The sequence below is a fragment of the Melospiza georgiana genome, chromosome 18, assembly GCF_028018845.1.
Source record: "Melospiza georgiana isolate bMelGeo1 chromosome 18, bMelGeo1.pri, whole genome shotgun sequence".
Lineage (NCBI taxonomy): Eukaryota > Metazoa > Chordata > Aves > Passeriformes > Passerellidae > Melospiza > Melospiza georgiana.
This window is the reverse complement of record NC_080447.1, coordinates 6,703,827-6,730,809: the sequence shown is the minus strand read 5'-3', so window position 1 is coordinate 6,730,809 and position 26,983 is coordinate 6,703,827. Positions and strand designations below refer to the sequence as shown.

Here is a 26,983-nt window from a genome sequence, read left to right as displayed (position 1 = left end):
CTCAAGAATCTCCTTTGTCCTCTGCACAGACTCATTGAACCACTGAGCTCCATGAGCAGCCCACTGCTCTTTGGAAATCAGCAGTTTCAGTGGAGCAAGGCAGCCTTAGAGTGTGGGATCTGCAAGGACATCTCCTGACTCGTGACTATTTCTCATTCACCTGGGTTTGAGGAGATACACCATGGGTAGTCCGGATTTGGCAGCTCATGCCAACCTTGAGCTCTGCAGTGGTTCTGCTTTGGTTGGCAGCATACAGGGACAAACCTGTTTATGCCTTCCCTCTGAAATGATCTTACAAGCTTCAGATCCACTTTTATGCTGGTTGTATCACATATTTCAGCAAAGAGGAGCATGGTTTCATCACACGGCAGATCTGCTCTGCTTTTTCTGCAGCAAGACGTGTAGTCACCTGAACAAATCTTTACACCAGATCTTTCTGAGGAACTGATGATGAATACAAATTTGGGGAACTACAAAGAGGAAAGCTGCAGAGAGCTTTTGAACGTTTACAAGCTGATCCAGATCTGTGGCATTCAGAAACTACGTAAAATCACCTTCACTTCTTCCAACTTCCCATGCTACAAACAGTTTGCATAAAATACTTCATAGATCTTATATTTATTTAAGAAAGCACCTCTGCCAGCACCTTTCTTCCAGCCCAGTTCTGTTCCCAAGAGGACGTGCAGTAAATCCCATCAAAGCAGTGGGAGAGCCCGGCCTGGCCATGGAGCGTACAGCCCATTTTGGCACGGATAGAAGAAAGGCTCCTGCCATTGTGGAGGGGCAGGGGAGCAATCCTTGTCTCCTAATCCCTCTCTTTGGGGCTCCCAGCCTCCCAGAGGAGCAGGCCTGCCTGTGCTGCCAGCAGTGCAGCCATGCAGGCAGAGCTGGCACGGCTCCTGGTGACCTTGGAGATGTGGCGGAGCTGTACCACATCAGACAAGGAGGAACAGAAAGGGAACAAGAGATTCCAGAGGGCTCTTCTGCCTCTGAATCTTGTTACTGTTGACTCCTTTACTGTGATTAACTCCTTGACATCCTCCTTCTGTGACAAGTGGGGGAGGACAGACTGAACTCGGTGATTAATTTATCAGTGAATTGCCTCCTTCCCTTTCAAACCTCGCCCCCACTGATGATCTTTATGATTTAGCAACACCTCATGAGGGGTTTACAGCCTGATACAGGTTTGGCAGTTGTCACTTCACCACTGAGAAACTCCATTTGGGACACTGTATGTTCCTTCAACAGACCTGGTGGCAATAGTTTGCAAGCTCCAGCCTACCCCACAAGCTCTGCATGAGGGAAAGAAATCCTCTCCTCCTGAACCTCTTGCTCAAATGACAGTAATTAGGGAATCTCATCACTCTAGACCTGTGGAGGGAGGGGATGTTCACGGTAATTGGAGACATTATATGAAGCCACACTGTGCTTATAAAAAAAGAGTAAAACCACACACAGAGGAAACCAGCCCCCTTCTCCCAACCTGGCTGGCATTTCCTGAATAAACTGCCTTTTTCCAGGCACATCGTGTGCTTCTTAATACTGGAGACTACTGGAAGGACTCCTGCAGCCCGATTAAGTGTAATGCAGTGTAAAAAAATAGGAAGGAGGGGGGAAAACCCTTGGAAAGGCAATCGAAGTGAAAAATCTATCAACAGCACGGGGGCTCCAGTGGAGCCAGGAGTCCTGCTCTGAACATGCTCTGACTTCCCAGTCGTTTGCTCTGCCGGACACTCCGGGGACCCCAGCACAGCAAACTACAATTTCTAGTAAATATATCCCAGGGACACAATTAGTTTTTCAGCTGGGGGCATGATAAATTGGTCATGCATAATTCAAGGCCAGCACAGGCTGAGCATAAACTGCTCGGTGGCAGCTTCCAGCTCCCTGACAGGAGAATGCAAATGTGCTGCTGTCTGCACCTCCCTGCCTGCTCCCTGCCCAAAGACCACTGCAGCCCTTCCTCCTGTGCATCTCTGGGTGATTCTAATCTCACAGCCATGTATCCATCACTGTCCAGTGGCCTTCTGGGACCCAGTGCACATTGTTATCACAACAAATACCACTCTCTGCTCGACCTACTCTGTTTTTTCCATAGGCGGACGCAAGAGAATGGTTTTGGCACAGAAAGAGGCCGAGGGACTGTGTGGTCTATTGTCAGCATTAGATGGCCTGGGGCAAGTAATTTCCAATCTGCTTCAGTGTTCCCATCCACACAATGGAGATAATTCCAACCACGCAACTGCAGAGTTAGCGAGACACGCTCAGTTTGGAGCCTGATAAAGGTCTGGGAGATCCTCAGGATGTGCAGCCTCACAAACAACAGTGTCGAGTTCTCTGAGCTTATTTTAGGTGTCTAAATAAATACATCTGCCTGCTCAAACAGGAGCACAAGAGAACTCACTGCCTCACGGAAATGATATGTGAAGTGAAAACTCCAAACTTTTGAGGCCTTCAGAATGATGTCCTTAAGTTTCTCAGTGCATTCCAGTACACACTGGAAAATTCTGCTAGAAAAATCCTTACACATACATTCTCAGACACAGCCATGTAACTGAAGGCTGACAGACACATTTCACCAGCTGCAGTTTTCCCATCTACCAAAATCACGAAACCCCTTCTCTGGATCCATTGCCATTTTCTGGCATTTTAAGTCCAGCTTGTGGAAAATATTCTAAAAAAGCAGGGCTGAAATGGAATGAGGCATTAATGAAGAAAAATTTTGTTTAATTTTGGCTGTGTATCTGCAGATACAAAAGCCCTTTACTTTCATGGTCAGTTGCACATACCCAAAGAGGTGAGTTTGATTTACCTAACAGTGAAAACAATCCAGGTATCTCTGTTTATTTTAACAGAAACACTCTTTGTGTTTTTTTCTGAGCATGACTGTCCTGCATAGAGCTGGATTTTCCTTGAATGAGATGAAATAAAATCGAAGCAGAGACACAGAGGGTAGAAATCTATGGAGCACAGGTATTAATCATGATGAAGACTGAACATCCTTGTTAATATTCTGCCAGTACTCAAAGTAACCCTATTATTCAGTCCAGGAAAAAGCCCAAACAGTAACAGTAAGGATACTTTTTCTTCCAATTCATTTTTAAACAAGTACTTCTTATCCATGAAGTCAGGACCCTTTTGGCAGGATCACCACAGAGGAAATCTCAGTGCTCAGTTCACTGCAACCCTGCTCTGACAGGGCCAATGCCCTCTGTCAGACTCCTGTAACAGATGCCCTCCAAGCTCTTGTGGCCAAGCAACACGCCACCCTCTGACATCCTTTGTGGAGAAGGTAAGAAGGCTAATGCAGCTGAACATTTCACTGTTTCTCCCTTCCTAACTAAACCAGTGTGCACCTGTGTGCACATACACAGGTATATACCCAAAAGCTATCACAGAAGTAAGCAGGACAGACTAAATACTAAATTTCATTTTGGACTAGGTAAACTTAAGTAGTGCTTCAGAAATAAATCACATATCTAACTGAACTTCCAGAGTTTTGTATGATTCAGCAAATCTGTCTTGTGTGGACACCTTAACCCCAGAAAGAGATCCTTCAATGACAAACCATTTATGAGGCTGCATTACAGGGACAAGGGTGAGGGCACTCCTGAGGCTGAGACATTTGCAGGACTGAATCTGAAGACTGGATTTTGGTCCCAGAAGGTTTTTTAGTCACTAAGAATATGAAGCTCTGACAGTTTCTGATGTTTGCCAGCAGACTTTTGAGGAGCTGGTGAGTGCAACAATTTCACCAACAATTTCAAGCGATGCCAAACTAAATTCTGGGCTGGAGCATAAGCCATGACAGAGCAGGAGCTGAGGGTGAGCTGAAGGATCAAATCACTCACTCTTGGTAAGAATAACACTTCCTGCAAGACACCAAGCCCCTTCCTTTCCCAATTAAACAAAAAAAATATACAAACCTTTTAAAATTTAAATAGTGTTTCAAAGGTCAGCTCTGTTCACATCAGCCCACAGGGATTACATAAAAAAAAACTCCACTATGAACAAAATTTTTTTGCTTAGTGAAAACAGCAGGAACGAAATAGTGCTAATGAGGATTGTTCTTTTTAAACACATAAAAATCTTCTCCATCAAAATTTCCTGGAACACATGGCACAATAATTGTCGTCCCAGCTATAAGGGCTGTCCATCTCACAGCAACTCAGAAACACAGAATGGTTTGAGTTGGAAGGTGCTTGAAAGCCCATTTAGTTCCAAGCCTTTTGCCATGGGCAGGAACATCTTCCACTAGATCACACTGCTCAAAGCCCCATCCAGCCTGGCTCTGAACACACTTAATTCCACCTGTAGAAAAAATGTGTGCTCTCAGCTGCGCAAGGTAAAAACAGCAAGGAGAAAGCTTTGAGATGCCACAGCAACACAACACTCCTCTGGGATAACCACTGCAGAAGAGTGTCCATAAATATGGTGATGCAGGGAGAAGCAATGCCTGTGTAGTCACCATCCTGCAGACAGAATTCTGCATTTCATTTACACAGCTCATATCTACAACTCACAGTAAGCGGAGCCTCCCAGGCATTTAACAAGGCTAGAAAATTAAAACTGCAGCTTGGTCCGAAATACTAAAAAACCCTTGGTAGTTTCATGGAGCCAAGAGCCTCTGAGAGAGGCTGAACCAGCAATTCCTTCCTGAGCTTCCACTGGAAAAAGATTAGAAGAACATTACATATAATATACCCATATGCTTTGTTTTGCTTGCTTTTTGTTTTGCCTTTTAAGAAACTTCTCCTCCGGAATATTAAAAGTAACAAATTTTAAAATTTTTTTTAACAAACACTAACCTCAGATCATTAGCCAACCTGGCAACAGACCAGAGAAAATTTATAGCCGACGTGCAACATCAGCTTTCATCCAGAAATGCTAATTTCAGTAAAATGAATAGTGTGTGGGCTTTTCATACTGCTTTGCATTTGGCTCCTCACAGCCCTGTTTAAAGCCTGGGAACCGGCCATATAGTTAAACTGCACAGATGTTCAACAATCTGTACTTGTGTTAATTACCCTAATGTGAGCAGAAACTCAACAGATCCCTGCTAATGAAGGAGAAAGTTTTCCAGTGTGACTACCGTATGTTTCATTGTCACTGTATTACCAAGCTTCTCCCCCTCCTTCCCCTGCCCCCCCAGCTCCCATTCTCTGCAGCTCCTTTGCATTCACATCACCCTCCTACCTCAGCATGCATGAATTGGACCAACTAATGACTGTGTATTCGCAACATGGCAGACACCATTAGGCTGATCGGAGGTGCGGCTGCTGAATTTTAACAGGCACTTTTAAACAAGGTAAGAAAAAGAGATTCATCACAAGCTCCCCCATTCTCTCATCCCCACCCATCTGCCATTCTCCTGCCCTTGCCACAGCTCAGGAACACTCACGAAGTGCAAACACACTTCCCCCTCCATAAAACACGGCGGGCGTAAAAAGCAGCGCAAATAGATGTTGCTGGGCAATTACTGGGGGTGGGAGCCCAGAGCTGGGTGCATCTGGGAGGCCAGGTTAACGAGGAGGAAGGCTGGCTCGGGAGGAGGAGGAAGGCTGGCAGCTCAGCACACTCTGTCTCAGTGAGCACAGGCAGCAGAACGAGCCCGGCGGCTGCTCCTGCCAGAGAGGGAGAGCAGCAAGGAGAAAAGGAGAATGTTCATCTGCACACAGGAGGTAAGGCAGGGCTCCAAAGGGCACGATGGGAAGGGTAAGGCAGCGCTCAAGTGATCAGTGCTGCCAGTAGCAATGAGCCAATACTGCTGTGCAACTTAACCCAGCATTAAAACGCACTCGACCTCCGAAGCACTGCCTTTCCCACCGAGGTTCTCACTTTCTCTCGCAGCGTCTGTCTGCTCCGCTCCCTGCTGCCAATCATCACCTCCGGGCACCTCTCTCAAAGCAATCTGCTCGGCAAGCAGCAGGCAGAGGGGCTGGGCAAGGGCAGCTGCCTTGCCCCAGCAAGCCCCAGGTGACCTCTGAACGATAGCAGCCCCGGCCCGAGCCAGGGTTCACATCTCCCAGGTGCCAGCCCTTCACAGCCAGGACCAGCAAATTGTCTTACAATGACCCCCACGGGAACAAATGTACTCGCCGTGCTTGACTTGACTGGCAGGCTCCCACCACAGAGCAAGGGGGGCAGGCAGTCAGCTTTGCTCATTTATTAGATCCACGCTGCTAGGTCAGCCTCTTTGTTGTTCACTGCAAACTCGGAGATGGGGCAGCAGCTGCCATCCAGAGAGCTCAGCATGTTTCACCCACACTGTTCCACCCCTCTGCTCAGGTCTGGGCACTCGCTGCCAGCTCTCCACCCAGCAAAGCTCGAGCTCCCTCTCATAAACCTTGTTCTCCGTGAATTGAGGAGACGGAGGAGAAACGGCACACAAAAAGGTGGGGAGGGGATCCAGTACAACCCAGAAAGAGGTGAAAATTATTTAGAGAGCACTTGGCTCTTTTCTCCTACCTCTTCATCATTAGCACTGGAAGCAACACAGCTGTCTAATGGCAACTTCAGACACCCATGGGCCAGCAAAGCGACATTTTCCACACTTAAATAACACTGAGCTGATTTAATTACTGCACTTAATAGTAACAAAAGATGTCTCAATTTAATCTTCAAATGGCCCTCCAAGATCAAAACACAGCTGGCTGGATAACAAGATGGCCTAGGCCAGCAAACAAGTAGGTCCAATTTGCTCAAGAGCTGCATCCACTCCTGGGTATGAAAGGCCAAGGAACACTTGTGTGCCGAACGAATCAAAGGAAGCAGCGCTCCCTCGCCCCCTCCCTCCCTCCTGTCCTCTGTCATCGAGGGGAAAAATAAAAAGGCAGCTGATTCACGGGCAGAGAAATGCAACATGATAAAAGAACAAATGATTATGTTTGGGAGAGAAAGGAAAGAGGTAAGAATCAAGATTTAACAGGTTTTGCTTTTATAATCCTTCAAGATGATTAGGAATGAATGAATCAGATTAAAATCACATGGAGACAAAGGGAAGTCTCTAACTCTTTTGTTTTTCTTTCCATATTGGACAGAAGGAGATGGCTCATTAAGGAAAGCCCTCAAGACACAGCTACAGTGAGGAACAACCAAGCTTCTTTTTTGAGCAAAAAAGTAGGGAAAAATTAACCATTTACTTTTAATATTCTCTGATTGTCCACACTGGGCTGTGACTGTTACTTTTTGCAAACTGTTTTAAGAAATGCCCCTCTCTTGAGCAGCTCTCAATGCATACTCCAGCTGACACAAGGGCCAGGCCTCTCCAGGCACCTTCCAGAAATGTTCAAGCTTTTGCACGTTCCATTACAGCTAAACAGAAAGGTTAGAGACCATCTTTCTGCCACTGCAACATTCCTATGATCCTGAGTGGCAGGGAAGTCTGAATAAGCTTTCATCATATACCTGGGATGCAGCTTTCCAACACCCCCTTCCAGCTACTGAGAGCAACACCAGGGGCACACAACTCACATTTTGGACCTAATTTCACTAGCATTAATTAAAAAGAAGTTTACTACAAACCAGGTTGTTGAGCTTTGTGGGGTTACTCTGGATGAACAAAAGTCTGTGGGATATTGCTGCTGAAAGCTCAAAAAGTTTTCTCTAGTAATTTTTCCCGAACTTTTTCTCTTGATGGAGAACTAGGATGAGGCAACTAAAGTGTAACAGTTTTCTTGGAGCCCTGGATCATGTTTCTGGGGAATATGGTTTCTTTGGGTTTTGGTTTTCATTAAATACAATTTATTTCATCAACAGCAGTTCTTAAGCAACAGATGATGTCACTGGCCACTGCACCATGAATGTGGAAGACTGGGGATATGGGGAAATTCCCTCTAACTCTGGTAACTCCCTCCTCCTCTCCCTGGACTGTGACATTACACAGGAAGATAATGTCCATGTTTACAACAATCACTGGTTTGCTCAAATACCCTGGCAAGGATGAGATGTCTGATCAGAGTCACTGAAGTAGGAAGGGCTGGGAGAGATCCTGTGGCTCCATCTCCTCTTCAACAGGGCTAAATCTATGTTCAATCAGGTTTTAAAGGGCCCAGGTTATCTGAGTCTGCATGCAAATTTCAGACTAATTTCCTCATTGTTTATTTAAGTACCTTTCTTTCCCAGTGACTTTGACCCTGGACAGCCTTGTATTTTCAAAACCCCATTATTTTGCAATAAACTGCTGAAGAAACACTCATTGCTTCAATTCACAACCTCCCTACAGATCTGTGTTCAAGCTCAGGGACCAAACCTTCAAACTTCAAACTCGCTGGGTTCAGACACCTGAATGGCAAGTACGAGCAAAATTTCTCATCTCTCTGCCCAACTGGTTTCATTTAAGCATGACTGAACCTCATCTTAAAGCCACTTTCCCAATCAGTTTAAGTTCTAGATCAGTAACAAGAGATCTCGGGGAGGCGCTGGCTGCTGAAGCTCGAGCAAGCGCGCGTTTCCAGTTTGCATGTTTGTTTAAGTAAGTGACAAAGATGGAGGGACCAAAAGCAATTCCCTTAACTAGAATTCACAAGTGCAACCAAGCAGAAAATCTCCCGCCTGCCCGAGAGGAGGGAGTCAGAGCCTCTCAAAGGCGGAGAGGCGGCTCAGTGCCCGCACAAAGCGCCGAGCGCGGCATCCCGACCCCGCTGCAGTCAGCGGCACAACTCCCAGAGATTTCCTCGGGGCCAGGATGCTCAAACCTGTTCAGACAATTCACAAACCACCGTTTCAAGGGCACACCTTTGCACGAGATTCCCAAGGGCCTTTTGAGTTTTGACTTAAATGCTCGGATTATTTTTACAATTCCGGTTATGGGTTCTTTGTTCGCAGGGAGTTAAGCAATACAAAGAACACAGCGAGAGAACAATGAAGGCATTACCATGCATGATTTGTCTTAAAAAAAATTCTTCTCCTTTTCATGAAGTTATAGATCTAATTTCAGTCTTTATTATCACTTTGCCATGTGAGAAAGTGGTTCTTAATTTTAATAAAGGAAGGGAGCTTCATATTTCAACAAGAGCTTAAATGCTTCCTGCAATACAGGAGGGGGAAAGCTCTTTTGCTAACAGTTACCGCAGGCCAGATTTATGGAGGGAAAGGGAAATAATCTGCCTACACCAAGTAAATAAACCCTGTCTAGGACATACCTAACAGTGGGCAGTAGCCCAAAGACATCTTGTCCGATGAGATCATTTCTGCCCCCTCCATTTTAAGGGAAATTAAGAGCTTGCTCTGCCAAGCACATATTAACATTTCACTTATCACTAAACTCGGGGTCCAGGCAAGTACATATGCTACTGAAGTCTGGTGCACAACTGGACAGATAAAAATCTTTCCACCATGTTAACCCATCTGGAGAAAGAACCATATATGCAGCTTTAACTGAGATTACTGGATAATTATCTTCCTCAAATCTACTTTGCCCTTAGAAAGGAGTCTGCTGTATATCTAAGGAGGTTCTCATCTAAAACTTAAATTTCATGTAAAGAATTACAAGTTTAACCCAATTCACAAAGTAAAGGCCCCAATTCACAAAGGCTTGTGTAGTTTACCTTTGAATAAATGCTACTAGTGGCCCACTGTTCCACTGCATGCTACCATGGCAATTTTAAATCGGAAATGCTAGTTGGGTTTGGCCAGCCAAATCTTCAGAGCTATTCCAGTTTGAAATCTACTATGGAAATTTCTTTCTCCCCAAACATGACCAATAGCCCTATTATATTACAGCCTTTCCCATCAGACCCTGTTTATGTTAGCACTGGAGCCATAATACCAAAATCTGTCTTTAAATATGGTCCTCACTGGTAAAAAGTAAATATAGCTTTGCAAAATTGTTTTAAAATTTTGTTCCATCTCTGTTCTGGCACAGGAAATGAAGCCAGTTGTAACCTCAGTACCAAGAATCTGGTTTAAACATAGCCCATGCTGGAAGTGAAATAAAAATTTGATGCAACACACATTCCTTAAATGATCTATGACACAACTTGGGCTGTGACCAAAAGACCTGACCTGGGCTGCCACTACACGTTCATCCAAACAAACAGGACTGTGGGCAGTGCCAATACTCCCATTTTCCACTCGAGAACCCCAAGATGCACAGCCAGGTGAGGTGCCTTGCCCATCAAGGGCATGCTGGAGAGGAGCACACAGAAAATGTGTGGGTGACCTGGCCACTGGGACACACCACCTGGGTGCTTCCCATACTGCATCAGCACAGAGGGGCAATACGGTATTTGTCGAATCTGTTATTCATTATTAATTCCACACTCTGAATAAGGGGGAAAAAAACCCTGAGAAACTGAGAGCCACGTATGGAACACAGTCCAACTGAGAGAGGACTAACAAGAAAGTCAGTAAGACTACTTCTAGCAAATCTCAAGCCAGAGCCAAACAGAGAAATGGAGTAAAAGCAGCAGCAACTAGCATTTTTATCTTCCGACTCACTTGCATACAACTCCCAGCAAAGGGACTGAGCTGTGATAAAAGGGGCTGCAAGATACCAAAGGGAGATACGGTGGTTTAGGATTCTTTTCAGGCAGCTGAGTACAAGATCCCTGCCCCTTCTTCTCCTGGGGCCATTCATCTTCCCCAGGTGATGGGAAGCCAATCTCCCAGCAGGTGGGCCTGCTCTCGCAGACCTTAATGCTTAATTGCCACAAATCAATTCCAACCTTGATGCTCAGGCTGCTGCTGCTGCCCCATCCCCGATTCCAGCCCTTTCTCCTCACACTGATTGCAGCCTGGGATCCTCTCATGTTACTAAATCCACCTTTGGACACAGCACCCAGGGAAAGCAAAGCTCCAGACCCTGCTGGCTGTGGCCAGTGCCGTGAGCTGACCTTACACAAGAACAGCCTCCAAAATAAAATTCATCTCTGTGTCCCTGTGCATGTGTGCACACACACATGCCTTCTATTTTATTTTTTTGTTCAACTGGAATTAATCAGGAATGATAAACACTGTTTGTTTCCTGAAAGCAGCAGTGGGGGGATGAAATATGCCTCTTAAGCTTATCAGCTTCAGCGCCACTGAAGAGAAAGCTGGCTTCTAAGCCCAGGGATAATGGGCTGTCCTTTCAGGAAGGTATCAGAGGTCTCAGGAGAGGCAGACAGCACAATGGTGTGACCTTCAGCTAATAAAGCCCACCCTAGAGTCCAAAGAAGCTTGGGGAATATTGACAAAAGTTCATATTTACAACAGCCTGGACCCTTTCCAGATACCATTACCAGTCTAGAGAGCTGCAGCCTCTGTATGTACACTCACACAGGCTTTTATTCTGCCTCCTCCTTTCTTTCTTTGTTCCCATGCCGGCAAAAAAAAAAAAAAAATTAGTCAGAAAATGGCAATTCTTCTGCTAACAAGGCTTCAGCAGCATCCTTAAAGAAGAGAGTTATTTAAAATTTCAGTTTCAACCTCAGCCCTACCCCTCTACTTGAAGGAAACTCAAGGCCTCTTGCAAGGATTCTTGGTGCATCATCGTGCTCATCAGGAAGAAAGCATATGTGTTTTTGTGGAAAATCTGCTGATTTATTTATAATTCTTTAAACAAAAAGGCAGCCAACATATTGTAAAATGAGAATGTTGTAGGGTTTTTCTTCAAATAGGCACTGGCAATCAATGCAGCCCGTCAGAAATACACGCCCAAAGCATTTTCAGGCAGAAACTGATCCCCCCCAGTCTGCCTTGTGGTTGGCAAAATGACGTTCAGCCCATAACTAGAGTGCACAGGCATGACTGGAATACAAATAACAATAATATTTTAAAAATTGTTCATACAGTGAAAAAAGCCCATTTCAAAACATAAAAACTGTTTGAAGCTGGAGTTTCATTTTTCTGCCTCCTAAAATAGTTCCAAAACAAATATATTAAAAAAAAAGGTTTGGAGGAAATCTGTTTTCAAGGGTAATTTCACTGAAATCAATATTAAATCTCAAAATATTTAATGGAAATAACATCTTCAGTGACAGAACTATTTTGACCACACTTTCCAGTCCATCTACATACCAGTCTGCCATTTTTATTTATCTGCCTCATAATTCATCTTTGCCATCCTGAAACTGATCTTGTTAGGGATCAAAAGGGATCCAAGAACTGGAACAGGCTAGAATTTACCCCAATAACATCTTCTAAAAGATGTCTCTGTATCGTGGTGGTCTCGTTTGCCATGCCAGTGTTTGACAGGCAGGAAGAGGGCTGAACAAACATCTATGAAGACCACACACTTCTCATTTTGCAGCTTTTTTCCCCCTGTTAAGAACATGCTTCCACCAAGTGCTACATCAGCTACACAGGCTCACAAGCAGTTTTCCAATTTCCTAGAGTTATGGCCCAAGCAGGCATTTTATCCTTTCTCCTTAATCCCATCCAAGCATATTTGCTATCAGGAGAGTTCAGGTGATGGATTGCAGCCTGTCTGAATCCAAAGTAGTCAAATTAGCTATTAATGTTGTGCTTAATGTGCTCACACAAACAAGGTCATTGGTTGCATCGAGACTAATAGAAGATGACACACAGTGGGACTGCACAGCCCAGGGGACTGCAAACAGGATGAAAAAGTCTTTGGTTTATTGCCACTACTTCAAAATCAAGCCTGATGGTACAGACATGCTACCCATGCTCAGCATTCCAACTGGCATCCACTCACAGCACAAACCCAGGGAGGAGCACTCGGTCCTCCAGCACCTCAGACAGAGCTCTATTGGCTCAACTGCAGCCACATTTTGATCCCTGTCAAGATTAACCATCCTTCCTCCTGGCCCCCAAACACTGCTCCAAATTACATTCATCCTCCCTCTTGAGATGAGCTAACAAAATCCACCAGCAGCAAGCAGCACTGAACTCAGGAAGTGGTGTAACAAATCCAAAGAAAAACAGAAAGAGTTAATAGTGCCATCAAAAAGATGAAGCCGTGTTCATCTTGGAAAAATACCAGCTAATTCACCTGTGGGGAAATACTCCTCAGGACAAGTAGGAGAAGTGAAAGCTCCTGGGTTCCTCCAGCAGGAACCTGGAGCCCACTAGGGCAAAATACCCATTACCAGCCCAGCTGAGGGCACAGGGACACAGAGATGACTGCTCAAGCAAAGTAAAACACCATTTTCTATGAATAAGAGAAGGTGCTACACATGATAACATGAAACACTTGGAATCAGTTTCAATTTCTCTAAGCACTGTTTCAAGGATGAGAGGTGACATCGGGCTGCCACCAGAGCCCTCTCTAAGGGCTTTTCATTGCCTAAACCCCTACACCAGAACTGTTTTAATAACTATAACAGTGAGTTCCTATTGAGAAACTCCAGAAACAACTATGTCTGGTAGTAATTTTATACCTGTTTTCCATGGCAGAACCCCCTGGCTCTCAGGAAACCATGGGATATTAAGTGTATCCCAGAGAAACAGGCAGGTCCAGGACACGTCTTCTGCTGCAGTGCATGGGCAACTGCTCTGAACTGCTGCCCTCTCTACTTCCAAACCACAAACACTCAGAAAATGCCTTGCTTTTAGGGTACAATTTTAATAATGAATATTGGAGTTATAAGGCTGAAAAAGCAAGCTCCATTCTGAGAGGGTGTAATAATCCCACCTGTGGCTGCTCCCAGCACGCCACTCTGCAGCCTACCTTGAAGCACAAAAATGGGAAGCATAAATGGCCTGCTTGTGGTGTTACATTATATTGCACAAGGCTTTGTCTTTCTTGAGTGAAGAGATGAAAGACAAAAAAAGAAAAAAAAATCAGGGCTTGAAACTGCAAAGAATTAAGCCTTAATATCAGCCAAGCTGGTGACTGGATCTCGGAAGCCTGCTTCCCCCTGAATTTCTCCTTGCTGCTGTGACGTGCTCACACTGAAAATTTTCCCCTGAGCAACTGCCTGACTAAAATACAGCACACCCTTACCATAAAGCCCTTTGTTAAAACATCTTTGCCATAAAGCTGCAAAACCTTGGCTCCCAAGTACATTAAATCGTTATAAACCTGCCTTCGTTTTAACCGTGCAGTATTTCAAAACACAAAGCGCTTCTTCTGAGAGACAGCACTTTAATGAGGAGAGGGGCAAAATATATAAACCAAACCTCATTATAGCATAATTTCCAGGAGACAAGCATGCTGTTATAAAAGGAATCCATGGCAATAGCATTTCACATAGCTTGAAGATTTAATACTTTTAAACAGCCACCACTACTTTCAGCCTTTGGTGGTGTTTTGTTTTGAATGCAAGAGAAACAACCAAAATTATGGGTCCGCTGTCAGCTATGTATTTTATATTCTGTAAATTGTTGCAAATGGTGGATTCAACTCTAAGGCACGCTCAAAAAATGTAACAGAGTCAGTAAGAGACTCACTACAAGTTACTGTGTATATTCTTCCTTTAAACTTCTGCATTCTTAAAGGTTCTTGCTTTAAACACCACCATACAGCATGGACAGGGTAAATTACCCAAACCACATCCAATCCATACTGGATTGAAAGTACTTATAATGATAGTTGGTTCATGTGTTAACAGTGAAGCCAAAGAAACCTATCACACGACAAGAAAAATCTGGCGTATTAACAGACAAATGAAAGTAATGGATATAACGCCATTTAATACCACCTGTCAGATAAATCAGGGTAACTGGCACATCAAAGGGACTGCAATTAGTTTCCAAAAATGAGAATACTCATTTTTCTTTAAATCTGAAACTTGATTGCTTTCTACAAAATGACAAGTGGATCAGCCTCCCCCAGCCAACGAGAAAAATGTTACTGGAGAAAACTGCTCTTCCTAAGAACAAATTATCTATCAAAGGAGCCTCCTGAATTACACTGGTCTACAAGACTTTTAAACTTAATCTAATAAGAATTGCCATTATTGATTACAGTTCTTCCACATTAGTCTTCCAGTGGTAACTTCTGAAATGAAAGCTTAGCAATGATTAGGTATTTACTATAGTCAGTAGAGAAAAATAGTGAAGAAAAAGATGACCTTAAAGGCCACCAAAGGAACAATGTACCTCTTTTTTCTTTTTCTTTTTTTTTTGAGAGAAGGAAAATAAAACAAGCAAAAAACCCCAACCCCCGCCCCCCAAATAATCCCATCCCAAACCCAACAACAAGCAGGGGGAGATGCACTGCATGGCAGCTTTGACTTAAAGCACATGTAACACTGATTGATGGATACTGAAAGCAGAGACACCTGTGGAAAATTAAACCCAAGCAAGCACCAAAACTGGGACATGTTTTTATGTTTCTTAGAAATCTACGCAAGAAGGATCAGAATTTCAGGCAATGATAATTCTAGCTACTATCACAGATCTGGGTCAACAGCAGGGTAAAAGTTGACCTGTAATTGATGCCTATAACCTGGTTAGGATAAGCATTTCCTCTTATCTCTCTGCTGCGGCTTATGACAAATGATATTCTGGACTGAAGGGTGCTTATGCTCCCTGATTACCAGCAGGTTCAACACTTACTACATGGCTACAGAGATGGAGTGGCACTTCTGACTGCAGCTCTCAGAAAGGCATCTGAACAGAACACAGCACACCAGCCCTCTTCCTAAATCCAACATCCATGATTTTGCCACTGAAGTCCTGTTTCCAAGGTACTTTTTACAATTTTTCCTGATGTGACTCTTGTTTCCAGGTTTAGAGCAAGAGGATAACAGATTCCTCCTTCACCGTCATCACTCTCTTGTAAATCACAAGAGATGTTTGCAGCTCTTACCAACTTCAGCACGGCAGCAGACAGCAGGCTGGACAAGTCTGAGGCAGCATGTCAGCACACAAATGATAACAGGATGTCTGGTGTTAAGGAACCCAGCCCAGCACGTGCCTTCCCTTAGCTCAACTTTAATATTTTTCTGCTTGGCTGTGCAACTAAACCTCGAGGAAGAAGACAGCCGCAAGCAACTGCCCGTGCTACTTCTATTTTACAATCTTCCCACTTCCTCCATTAACAGCTGAGGGTTTGGGGTGCTAGAAACAAGAAGACTTCTCACAAATTGCAATGAGACCCTGAGCTAATGGGTTAGCTGACATGGAACTGTTAACAGTGAATTGGCTTGGAGACAGTGGGGGAAAAAAAAAAAGGGGAAAAAAAAAAGGGAGACAGAGTGATAGAGACAGAGACAGCAACCAATTCAGCTGCAAGAAATCAAGCTAAATCAGTCCCAAGTGCCCATGTTGGAGAGACTTGATCTCATACCTTGCTTGTTATCAAGGCACTCCTGATACGAGTCAGCTCCAGTTCCGTTGCGGTCTACAGACAAAACAAAAAGTTTCATTCATATCAAACATAAATATTAGAAACTTCTCAAATGGCAGCCCTGCTGGAGCAACACGTTAGGTGCAAACAGCACTACTGCCTTTGGAGGCCACGCTGCTTGGCTGACAGAACCTGTGAGTGGTCACAGACAAGGGACAACAGACTCACACCAACCCACTGGGAGGAACTGAACTTATTTCAGTCCTGGGCAGGAGGTGCTCCCAGCCCTGCCCATCTGTCTCCACACTGCTGGTGCAAAGGGGAGGGTGCTCTGAGTTCCTTAAGCACATGGAGGATGGAATACTTGGAGTTAAATCCATCATTGCACTGTAGGCCCTATCAAAGCACTGGTTTGAACCAGCAGAACTCAAACTACATTCTGGAACAGACTTCTCTGTGGCTGGTGGTGCTGTGGTCCTTTTTGGGTTTTGGCTGCTACATCATATTAAAGTTAGCTGAAGATACAAGAACATGCTTTCCAAGTATCACTGTTCCACGGATGCAATGTTACTGTAGGTACAAGAACATGCTTTCCAAGTATTACTGTTCCATGGATGCAATGTTACTGTAGGTACAAGAACATGCTTTCCAAATATCACTGCTCCACGGATGCAATGTTACTGTAGGTGCCACTGGGGTTATCGGACCCAGCAGCAGTAGGGGAGCTGGTCTGTGCTGTGAAAATGGAGAGAAGCTAAGACTCTTGTGCACTTGTGTGCTCCACACAGAGAAGAAAACAGACAGCTCCCAAACACAAGTGTGGTCACACGTGGCCTCTCACATCCAGCATGGATGTCACCTAACAAAGCCCCTTATCTGCATTAGAGGTGCAGTTAGATCTCAGCACCTGTGTGTTAAAAGGGTTTCACCTGCAGGTTAGCAGAATGAGGTTACAAGGTGGTTTGGACCTTAAATGCAAACCAAAGAATTTTCCAGCACAATTTCGGCTCCTGCTTTACAATTCAGTTCCACCACCAAAAATGCCTGGATGGTCCTTGAAAAAAAAGTAATTTAAGTACATCTGTAACTCCAGGTAAATGAATGTTCTTTTAGCAGCTTACAGGCACCTTACACACCGTGTTACATATGAGGACTAAAGCCATTGAGCCCATGAGGTGTCTGCACAACCTCAGAAAGGGAGGTTTCCTACATCACACGTCTAAGAACACACCTGGTGCTAAAATCAGTCCTGAGTGTAACTACCAAACCATTGGATCAGGTCACCCCATGGCACATGCTCCTACCATGGCAATCCCCAAAGGCACTGGAGACAGCTCCTCTGCTAGAACAGATCCATGAGCTAATTACCATTAATGAAGGAGCCACTCCACCAAGCTGAGCTATCCATAGCACTCCACCAGGCTATCCATAGCAGTATTGCAGCATCACCATCCAGGGAACCAGCACAACAACGTGTTAATTTCTTTCTAAACATGCTGTTTAGGGCCAGAAGTTTATAAATACTGCTCATAAGAGGAAAAAAAAAGACACTAAGGAGAATCCTGCCACCCAGGCACCTACAAACAGCTGCATTTCTATACCTCCAACAAGCACTGGTTCCCGACTATGAGGGTTTGCTGGCACCGTGTGCCAAACACATTCCCTCATCAGCTGCCCCTCTAATCTTTGCTCAACCATCAACTTGTGATGGCTCCTTGAAGAGGAAGAGATCCAGATCCCAGTTAAAAGGCTTCACATTCAGCAATAGTGTTTAATGAACAAAGAAGCAAAAATTGAAGTTGCCCCACTGTTTGTGTTGTGTAAATCGCAGATAATAGATCTCCCTAATCCTAATGAGGCCTTCCTATTAAAATCTTTATTAGCTTTCAGTTCTGCAGATTGCCCAAAGGCTCATCAGTTTCCCTATCTCTCAGTACCAAGATCTGCTTTAACTTTTACAAATAGCTCTAAGATATTTCTCAGCTTATCAGCATTGCCAAGCAGTCTGTCTTATCATTACTATTGCAGATAAAATAAATGAGCTCACGATGATATGAATAATGGCATTTTCTGTAGGCTGGTTTCCCATTACATTTTCAACAGATTGTAAACTTAAGCACAAAGGAGAGAAAAAATAAAAAAGAAGACAGTATGTGTGTGTGGGGGGAGAAAGAGTGGCTTTTTTCCCTTCCCATTTACCTTCAGTGCCTTAGAGCACAGGCTGCATTTTTTTAAGCTCACCTGATGAGAGCTAGTAATTAATTTTGAAAGGGAGCAGAAACACCTCAGCTCTGCTTCCTCTGAAGACTAAAACCCCAGTTACTTCTGGGATGTTTTTTCAGCTGCATTTATTGGAGAGAAGCAAGGGCTAAACCACGGCTCTGCCTAATGAAGCCATCTTCATTAGTTCTCTCCTTTTCCCTCGCAGCCTAGGAACACCAGTCAGATTGGGAATTGAAATCATGAAAAGCAACAGAACTGCGTTTGAATTAAAAGCCTAAGCTACAAAGGTCTCCGACGGCTGCTCGGGGCTGATTAGCAGGAGGCGCGCGTGGCTCCGCTGCGGCGCGGAGCGAATTTCGCAGCGTGCGGAAAAAGGCAAAAAAGCAAAAGGCAAAAAGCATCCGTGGGAGGGAGACGGGGGAGAGCCAGGAGCCCCACACGGCCGTGCCTGCCCGTGGCAGCCAGCACGGAGGTCACCGTGGCTCTGGCAACCATTTTCTGCCTGGTGCCTGCAGCAAGCGCGACAGGGTTAAACGCTCCCCTGCTCCCCCCTCCACGCAAATCCCTCGCCCTGTCACTGTATCAAGGTTATCTATTATTGGCAGTGACAGGTGAAAATTAATCTCCTAATTATTTCTTGCTGCGTAATCTGCACTGAAGGAGTAACGTAAAAGGATTACAGTACACCCTCTACGGAAGGCTTTGCTAGAAAGCCAATCATCCAGGGAGATAGAGGGGATGTGGGAAAGAGATATTTATGACGGATTTCCAACCATTTTGAAGGCGGAATGCGCTGTAACTTTATAACCGACAGCTTTGGAGTGAGGATATTCTTGCAGGTATCTTAATAGCCTAAACACTTCTTATTGTTGATTCCTCCAGGAAAAAAAAAGCCCTAAGATTTATATCCATTATTGTCCCTGATTCTCCTCTGGAATAGCAGTTACTGCAGGAACAGCATCCATGTACAGATGTTTTTTACCCCCCACAGAAACATTATGGCAAACAATGTACCCAGACAGCTTCAACTCAATATTAAAAATCTTGCAGCTACCTTCCACAGCAATTTAACTGTAACACTTTTTCCATTAGAGCAAAAGCTAGACTGAGTACTTGCAAAAATAAAAGCATTAAAAAAAAAATCTCATTTTGTAAGCAAGCTAGAAATATCTTTGGTAACAACACAAACAGGCACCTTGAAATGCTGGCTTCATGTAAACTCCAGCTTTCCTCTTACCACCCACCAGAAAGGAAGGTTTATTTTTACAGCATTCAAGATCACACATTTATCTTTAACCCTTCCCATGCAGCCATATAAGGCACAAATGGGTGTTTGCAAGAACCTATTTGTCTATGTCCATGCCAACACCATCATTCTAAATGAAGTTTCCAAGAACAATCAATCACAGGTTGTGCTCAAAATTGCATTAGCTACCTTGAGAGATGCTGTCACTACCAGTGCCTCTGAGATGGTTAATGCAGGGGTCCCTGTCTGTGAAGCCCTAACAGGACAGGCAGCAAGGAAAATCACCACTTGCAATCAAGTCCTGACACCAGTATCACTCACACTTATCTTCTATTTCCTTGATGGCAACAGTGCACAAACAGTTTCTACATGGTGCAGAAAAACCATTCATTCCTTTATGCAAACTTTTGGTGCCTAAATCCAGCACCACGTTCCTAATATCTGGAAAGCTCTGGACCAGGATCTCACAGCTGAGGACAGGTAAGTGACACAGGTGACAGTGCCCCAAGCTGGGGCAGGGTCTCACGGCTCAAGACAGGTAAGTGACACAGGTGACAGTGCCCCGAGCTGGGGCAGGGTCTCACAGCTCAGGTAAGTGACACAGGTGCCCCGAGCTGGGGCGGGATTTCATGGCTGAGGACAGGTAAGTGACACAGGTGACAGTGCCCCGAGCTGGGGCGGGATTTCATGGCTGAGGACAGGTGAGTGACACAGGTGACACAGGTGCCCCGAGCTGGGCGGGATTTCATGGCTGAGGACAGGTGAGTGACACAGGTGACACAGGTGCCCCGAGCTGGGCGGGATTTCATGGCTGAGGACAGGTAAGTGACACAGGTGACAGTGCCCCGAGCTGGGGCGGGATTTCATGGCTGAGGCCAGGTGAGTGACACAGGTGACAGTGCCCCGAGCTGGGGCAGGGTCTCACAGCTCAGGACAGCTAAGTGACACAGGTGACACAGGTGCCCCGAGCTGGGGCAGGGTCTCACAGCTCAGGACAGGTGAGTGACACAGGTGACACAGGTGCCCCGAGCTGGCGCAGCCCCGCGGCCGGGGCGGCGCTGGGGGCGCACCTGGGCGCAGTGCACACCCGCGGCCACACGGTGGCGCAGCCGCGCTCCGAGCGCGCCCGGCCCCGCACCTGAACCCCCCAAAACCCCAAAATCACCCAAAATCTCCCAAAACCCGGGCTGCGCCCACCTGGGACCCACCCCCGGCACCGTCAGGGGTCACTGCGCCCCCACAACCCGACTGCCAGAGGGAGCCGCCAAGCTGGAGCGCATTTGCCACTCCAGGGACAGAAGCTGGCCGAGCCATCTGAAACGCTGCTAAAATCACCAGCACTGGGGGTTTTAAATGAGCAGCTCAAATCACGCAAATTCCCCAGCAGTGACAGAGGTGCTAAGGCTGTTCACCTTTTCCTCTGTTGGTTTTAACACCTCTGGGCCAGGCTGAGGCTCCTGGAGGCTCCCTGAACTCCGAGCAGCAACAGTGCTGGAGGGCAGGTGTGTGGAAATGGATTATTTACCTCCTGAAGGCAACTGCTACCAAAAGAGTAAGACTCTATTGAAGTAACTTTTAAAAAGAGCTTCTACTAGGTGATCCTCACGATATCACAAAGACTCTGAAAATATGCGTCCAGCTACCAGGTTTTGCTGAATCCACACATCACCTATATATATTTTCTACATATTTCATTTTCATCAGCATGAAGGTAAGGCAATTTCAGTTTCCCCCATTAAGGCTAGCGATTTACTTCTCCTCAGGACCTATTTTCAATAGACAAACAGAAATAATTTAACAAAGCCTAGAACAGAACATAAGCCCTTAATGGTTTACCCTTGGTGTTAAGTAAATGAGGAAATTATTCACTGGCATCTCTCATTCTGCAGATGTTTCAATCTTAGAGTTACCTAATCTCTTACACAGTAGTTATGAGAACAAAAGAAATGTGTATAGAGGCAAAGCACTCACCTACTAACATATCAGTACTACTTCTAACAAGCCTGTTTCCCAGTAATATGTTTTCCTGATGGAAATCTGAAGAACAAATTCCTATCCATAGGCATTTTCCCCAAATGCTCCATCATCAACCTCATTATGCGATACAGAAATTCTCCCAAGGGATATTATGTAATGGCAATCCCTCCTTCCTCCCCCTAAGGAGTATATTTCTCATTACATCTCCTAGTAATTGATCAGTCTAGGAAATCATTTCTGGTAAAACCATATGTTTCTTTACCTAGTTTAGAATTCCCATCTTTATTCAGAAGAATAAAAAAAAAAAAAAAAACCAACAACTTCCAGGAGATCCTAAAATTTCTATTTCTGATGCTTGATGCCAATCTTTCCTCAAACATGTTATTAAGCAAGGAGTAACACATTCTTATACCTGCCTGACCTCAGATCTTACAAATTCATAAAGTCATTTAAATTAAGCATCTTACATTTCCTAACCTGATGATATAAATAATTTTATTTTAATGGATTTTAAAAAACTGTTTCATATTCCAGTGTATCCAGACACCATATACCATATTGTGGGTAATTCAACATAAGGATGCAGGGATTAAAGGAATAAAAAAGAAAAAAAAAAAAAAAAAAGAAAGAAAATATTCAAGGCAGAAAATGACATAGACATCTGTGCTCTCCAAAAGCACCACACAGCACAGACCAGCCAGCTGAAGAATGCAGCCCTTTTCACAGCCACTTCTGTCAACATAGCACCACCAAACATCCCACCAGGTTTTACTTTAGAAGCCACAACAGCAAACACTAATATTTATACCCCTTGTTCAAAGTTAACACTTCAAGACGGCACATTCTTGAAAATCAGAGGAAAATAAGTATCAACTACTGCTAAATATCTGTAGTTTGTCACTGGAACTGGAGACATACTCCAATCCCTTTTTAAACTTTAAAATACCAGAGCTACGTGTGACAGTGCTATTTGATTTAGCCAGCCCAGGCCACAAGGTCCAGCAGATGACTGCATGTCCTGATAGAATAACACTGGGATATATTTTACTGCTTCGTTTGTTTATGAGAACAGACTGCCCCTCTCAGATAAACAAGGCTTAAGGTTTCACTCAGAATAGCCCACCTTCCAAACAAAATAAAATTTTTAAAAAAACCCCACTGTATACTGGTGAAAACTTGGTATCCAGCTAAATAAAATACTGCCTTGTCTTACAGCATAAATCTCCACTGGAAAAGAAAATCGGGCATCTCAAGCTGGTGCCTTTTGGCTTTAGCACAGGGCAGTTTTAGGGAACTGCTGTCAGCAAATGAGGAAATTCTTGAAGAGAGCATTAGGAGCCTGCCACTTGTGGGAAGTTAATGCCGTGTGTATAATTCAAGCAGCTCACCCTTGTAAGTCTGTATGCGGGGAAAATCGGATTTATACATAAACATAAACCTCTGAAGTAAATTCTGATCAGGGATGACCAAAGATTTAACTCTCTAGAAAGAAGAATGGTAAGACTCTGTTTTCCTGTAATACCTTGGCAGCCTTTTCCAGTTGAGCAAGGCTTTCTTTCAAGAATTGATAACGAAGTAAATAATTCCACTTTCTGCGGCCCAGGGGAGACCAGTTAAGGACGCTCTCCAAGACCCAAAGCAATCATTCAGAACAGTAACTTACATAACAAGAAATTATCTTTGTTACAAAATTAGGTTAAAAGGACCTCAGATACTGTAACGTTACAAAAAATCAGGACATGCCTTGAGAAGATTAGCTGCCAAGCAGCCTCCTGAGATAAATTCGCAACTTCAAGAAGATTTTACAAGCCTGGAAACCAGTTTAAATTCCAGAGAGAAAAACAAGCCTTTGCCATTTTAAAAGGTCCTTCTTTCCTTCCCTCTGCCCTCACCTTATTCCCGAGCTCTTTCTCCGAACCATCTTTAGTTAACCAGTGACCTGGAAATCTTATTTCGCCTCCCCCTCCCCTTCTCAAATTTGTCACTTTAAACATACAGGGTTTAATTTCTTAATTGGATTAAATTTTTCATTCCGGCTGAGCAGAGGGGCCCCGCGGCAGGCGCGGGGAGGGGAGCGGAGCCCGGCAGCCCCGCACCCCGATCCAGCCTGGCCCGCACAACCCGCCCGGCCCGGAGCGGCGCCAATCCTCACGCCAAAACACACAGGGGGAAAACAAAACAAAAAAAAAATCCACGACGAGCATTTTCAGACTTGCGAGAAGAGGGGCTGCGGCCGCACCGAAGGGGTTAAACCGCCGGGCACGGATTTTTTTTTGAGTTTGTTACCGTTTTCAACAGCAAGAAATCCCAGACCAACACCGGCCTCATCCGGCAGCCGGCTACAGCGCCAGGCAGCCAGCAACACCCGGCAGAGCCAAGTCGCGATATTCCGCGATATTCCGCCCGCGGGGACCCCCGAGACGCCCCGGGAGCGCGCAGCGGGACCGGCACGGCCACGGCCACCCGCTCACCCGCGCTGCCCGGAGCAGGCACAGCTTCAATATGTATTATATTTATTATTCACCCTCCCCGCCAGGGTGGGAAGGGGGATGCGGTCGCACTGGAGGAATGTGCGAAATGGGGTGAAAAAAAAATAAAAGAAAAAAAAAGAAAAGGCAGCTCAGGAGCGCATCGCATCCAAGCAGCTCCGCGCTGCTGCGCCGCTTTCTTGTCTTGTGTTTTATTTAAACACACCCAGTTTCTCCCGCAAAAAAACCCCTCCATAATTCCGCTCGGAGAGCTCCTCGGTTCGCCTCCGGGAATGGGCAGCGAGCGGCTCCTGCCCCTCCGCATCGCGACCCCCGCTCGGGAGAACGCGGAGCGAACCAGTCCGAGGAAGCCACCGGGAAAGCCGAACCGACCTCTCGGCTGCACCGAGAACGGCGCAAGAGGGAGAGAAGAAAAAGAGAAACACACAGAGACCGCACGCACGGAGCCACCACCACACCGGCGGGAAGCACGGCGATTTCCTCCCCTCGGCTGACCGCAAAGCCGCCGGCTCCCCGGCTGGAAAACACTTCCCCGCCGCGGAACGGGGCTCGGCGAGGGGACCAGCAGTCCCCGTGGTGGGGTGGGGGGTTCCCGGCCCGGAGGGCTCCCACCCTCCCTGCCTCCCTCCGCTACTCACCGCGCGGCGCGCAGAGCATGGCGAGCCCCGCCGGCCCGCCGGGCCCCCGCGGGATGATCCTCCGGGCGCGGCCGGGCGGGCGCGGCAAGGAGCGGAGCGGAGCCGCTCGGGGCCCCCCCGCAGCGGCACAACGCGGCTCCCGGCCCGGAGGTGCCCCGGGGGTCCCGCCGGCCCCCGCCGCCTCCTCCTCCCGCCGCGCTCCTCCGCCGCTCGCTCCTTCCCCGCGCTCTTCCCGGGGCTGCAGGCACAGCGTCTCCTCCTCGCGCTTTTTTCTTCTTTTTATTTTTTTCCCCCTTGGTTTTTGTTTTGGTTTTTTTTTTTCTCTCTCTCCCCCCGGTCGAACCCGAGGCTCAAAGTTTGCGCCCCCGCGCCCGCTCAGCTCCGGAGCCGCCGCGCAGACGGCGCTACGGGTCCATCACCCGCGGGGCCAAAAACACACGAAGGGGTGAAAAGCCCACAGACGCACCAAAAAAAGGCAAAAAAACCAAAAACAAAAACAAAAAGCAAGCGACCCAGGCGGCGGCTCCGGCCGGCATCCGAGGAAGGGAGCAGGGGAACGCTCAGCTCCGCAGGCAGCGCCAGCCCGGCCCCATCCAGGGGCTTCCCCCGGCGGCGGGTTGGTTTCTTTCTTTCTTTCTTTTGGTGGTTCACGCCTCGGTAGCCATTATTCCCAAGCACGGACGGGGAGGCACCGCGCCGAGCCCGCTCCGCTCCGCGGCGGCGGTGCCGCTCCCCGGGCGCTCCGCGGCGCGACTGCTCCGCGCGGCCGCGGCCGCCGCGCCCCGCCCCGCGCCCGCCCGCCCGCGCCGCGGGGCCAATCCGCCCGCGAGACGCGCGGCCCCGCGCCGCGCGCGCCCCGGCCCCGCCCCGCCCCGCCGCGGGAGCGCGCGGGACCCGCCGTCGGGGCAGCGCCGCGGGAGCGCGCGGGCGGGGGACGCGGGAGGTGCGAGGGTGAGCCCGAGTTTAGCGCGGGCGCGGGAACGGCAGCGGCCGTGAGCGTGTGCGGCAGCGCCCGCTCCGTGCCCCGCGGCGGGCTGGGCGCGCACACGAGCACAGGTGTGCGGGGGCCGGGCGGACACGGCCCCATCCAGGTGCACGGGGTGTGTCTGCGTGGCAGGTGTGCGTGAGCCCTGTATGCGATCTGCGTGTGTGCGCTGTCCTTGTGTGCACTGTAGGTGTGCACAGTCTGTGTCCGTGTGTGTACAGCGTGTGTCCATGTGTGTGCACAGTCTGTGTCCATGTATGCAGTCTATGTCCGTGTGTGCACAGCCTGTGTCGATGTGTGTGCGTGGTCTGTGGCTCCGTGCAGTGCGTGTGCCATGTCTGTGTGCACGTCCGTGTGTATGTGTGTGTGCACACAGCGCTGTCTGGCTGTGCGCATGGTGTGTGTGTGTGTGCACACAGCGCTGTCTGGGTGTGTGCATGGTGTATGTGTGTATGTGTGTGTGCACACAGCGCTGTCTGGGTGTGAGCATGCCCATGTGTGTGCGAGGTTTCTGCCTGTGTGCACACAGTCAAAGGGCAGATGGAGCGTGTCAGTGCACTCTGAATGCCCTGGTGTGTGCACACTCCCTCCCCCCTACCAGCCTGTGGATGGGCTGAGGTTGGGCTCCTTTCCCTCGATTTTCCATGTTGGTTGCAGCCTCCTGTGTCCCTCAGATGCATTTGGACCCCCAGGGGATTTGGTTCCAGGCAGAGGGAGAAGAGAAAAAGCAAAGGAAACGTTTAATCGTGATTAACCTTCCCCATTGCAAAACAGTTGTTAGTAGGTATATTTAAAATATAATTACTATTGCCGTGATTCACAGGTGCTTTAATAAATGGTTAATCAATGGCCACAGGGCCGGCAGTCGCGCTGCCTGACATGCCTGGTTAGCACCTGCTGCAGTGAACGTGATTCACGGGGACAGGGCCAGCCCCTGCCCTCCTCTCCCCGGGTGGGATGGGGGTGTCACACCCACGAGCCTCCAGCACAGCCCCTGCTCACTCAGCCTGCACCCCACAGCCTGTTCTGCACCCCAACACCCCGCTCTGCACTGCTGGCCCTCACCCAGCAGGATTTTGGGGTGTCCCCAAACGGCCCCAGCACTGCCACTGCCTCTGGGGTGGGGGAAAGGAGCTGCCTGAGCCTGGTCTTCATGTGGCCTGCAGAAATTATCAGAAAATCTTCAGGGAGAAAGGCAGTAAACATCTGTATACTATTAAATCCATTAGATGTGTTCATTATTTT

The 26,983-nt window shown here is 46.9% G+C and overlaps 1 protein-coding gene across 16 annotated transcripts in view; it reads right to left on the bottom strand.

The window, feature by feature from the left end:
- FBRSL1 (fibrosin like 1) overlaps positions 1-26,983 on the bottom strand; it is a 495,650-nt gene that overhangs the window by 77,939 nt on the left and 390,728 nt on the right. For 12 of the 16 annotated variants that reach the window (XM_058036818.1, XM_058036824.1, XM_058036832.1 and 9 more), the window contains one exon: positions 16,181-16,234. The exons of the other annotated variants lie outside the window; for them this stretch is intronic. In XM_058036818.1, coding sequence (XP_057892801.1) covers positions 16,181-16,234 — 54 coding nt within the window. The remainder of the gene's footprint in view (positions 1-16,180; positions 16,235-26,983) is intronic. 16 annotated transcript variants of the gene reach the window in all.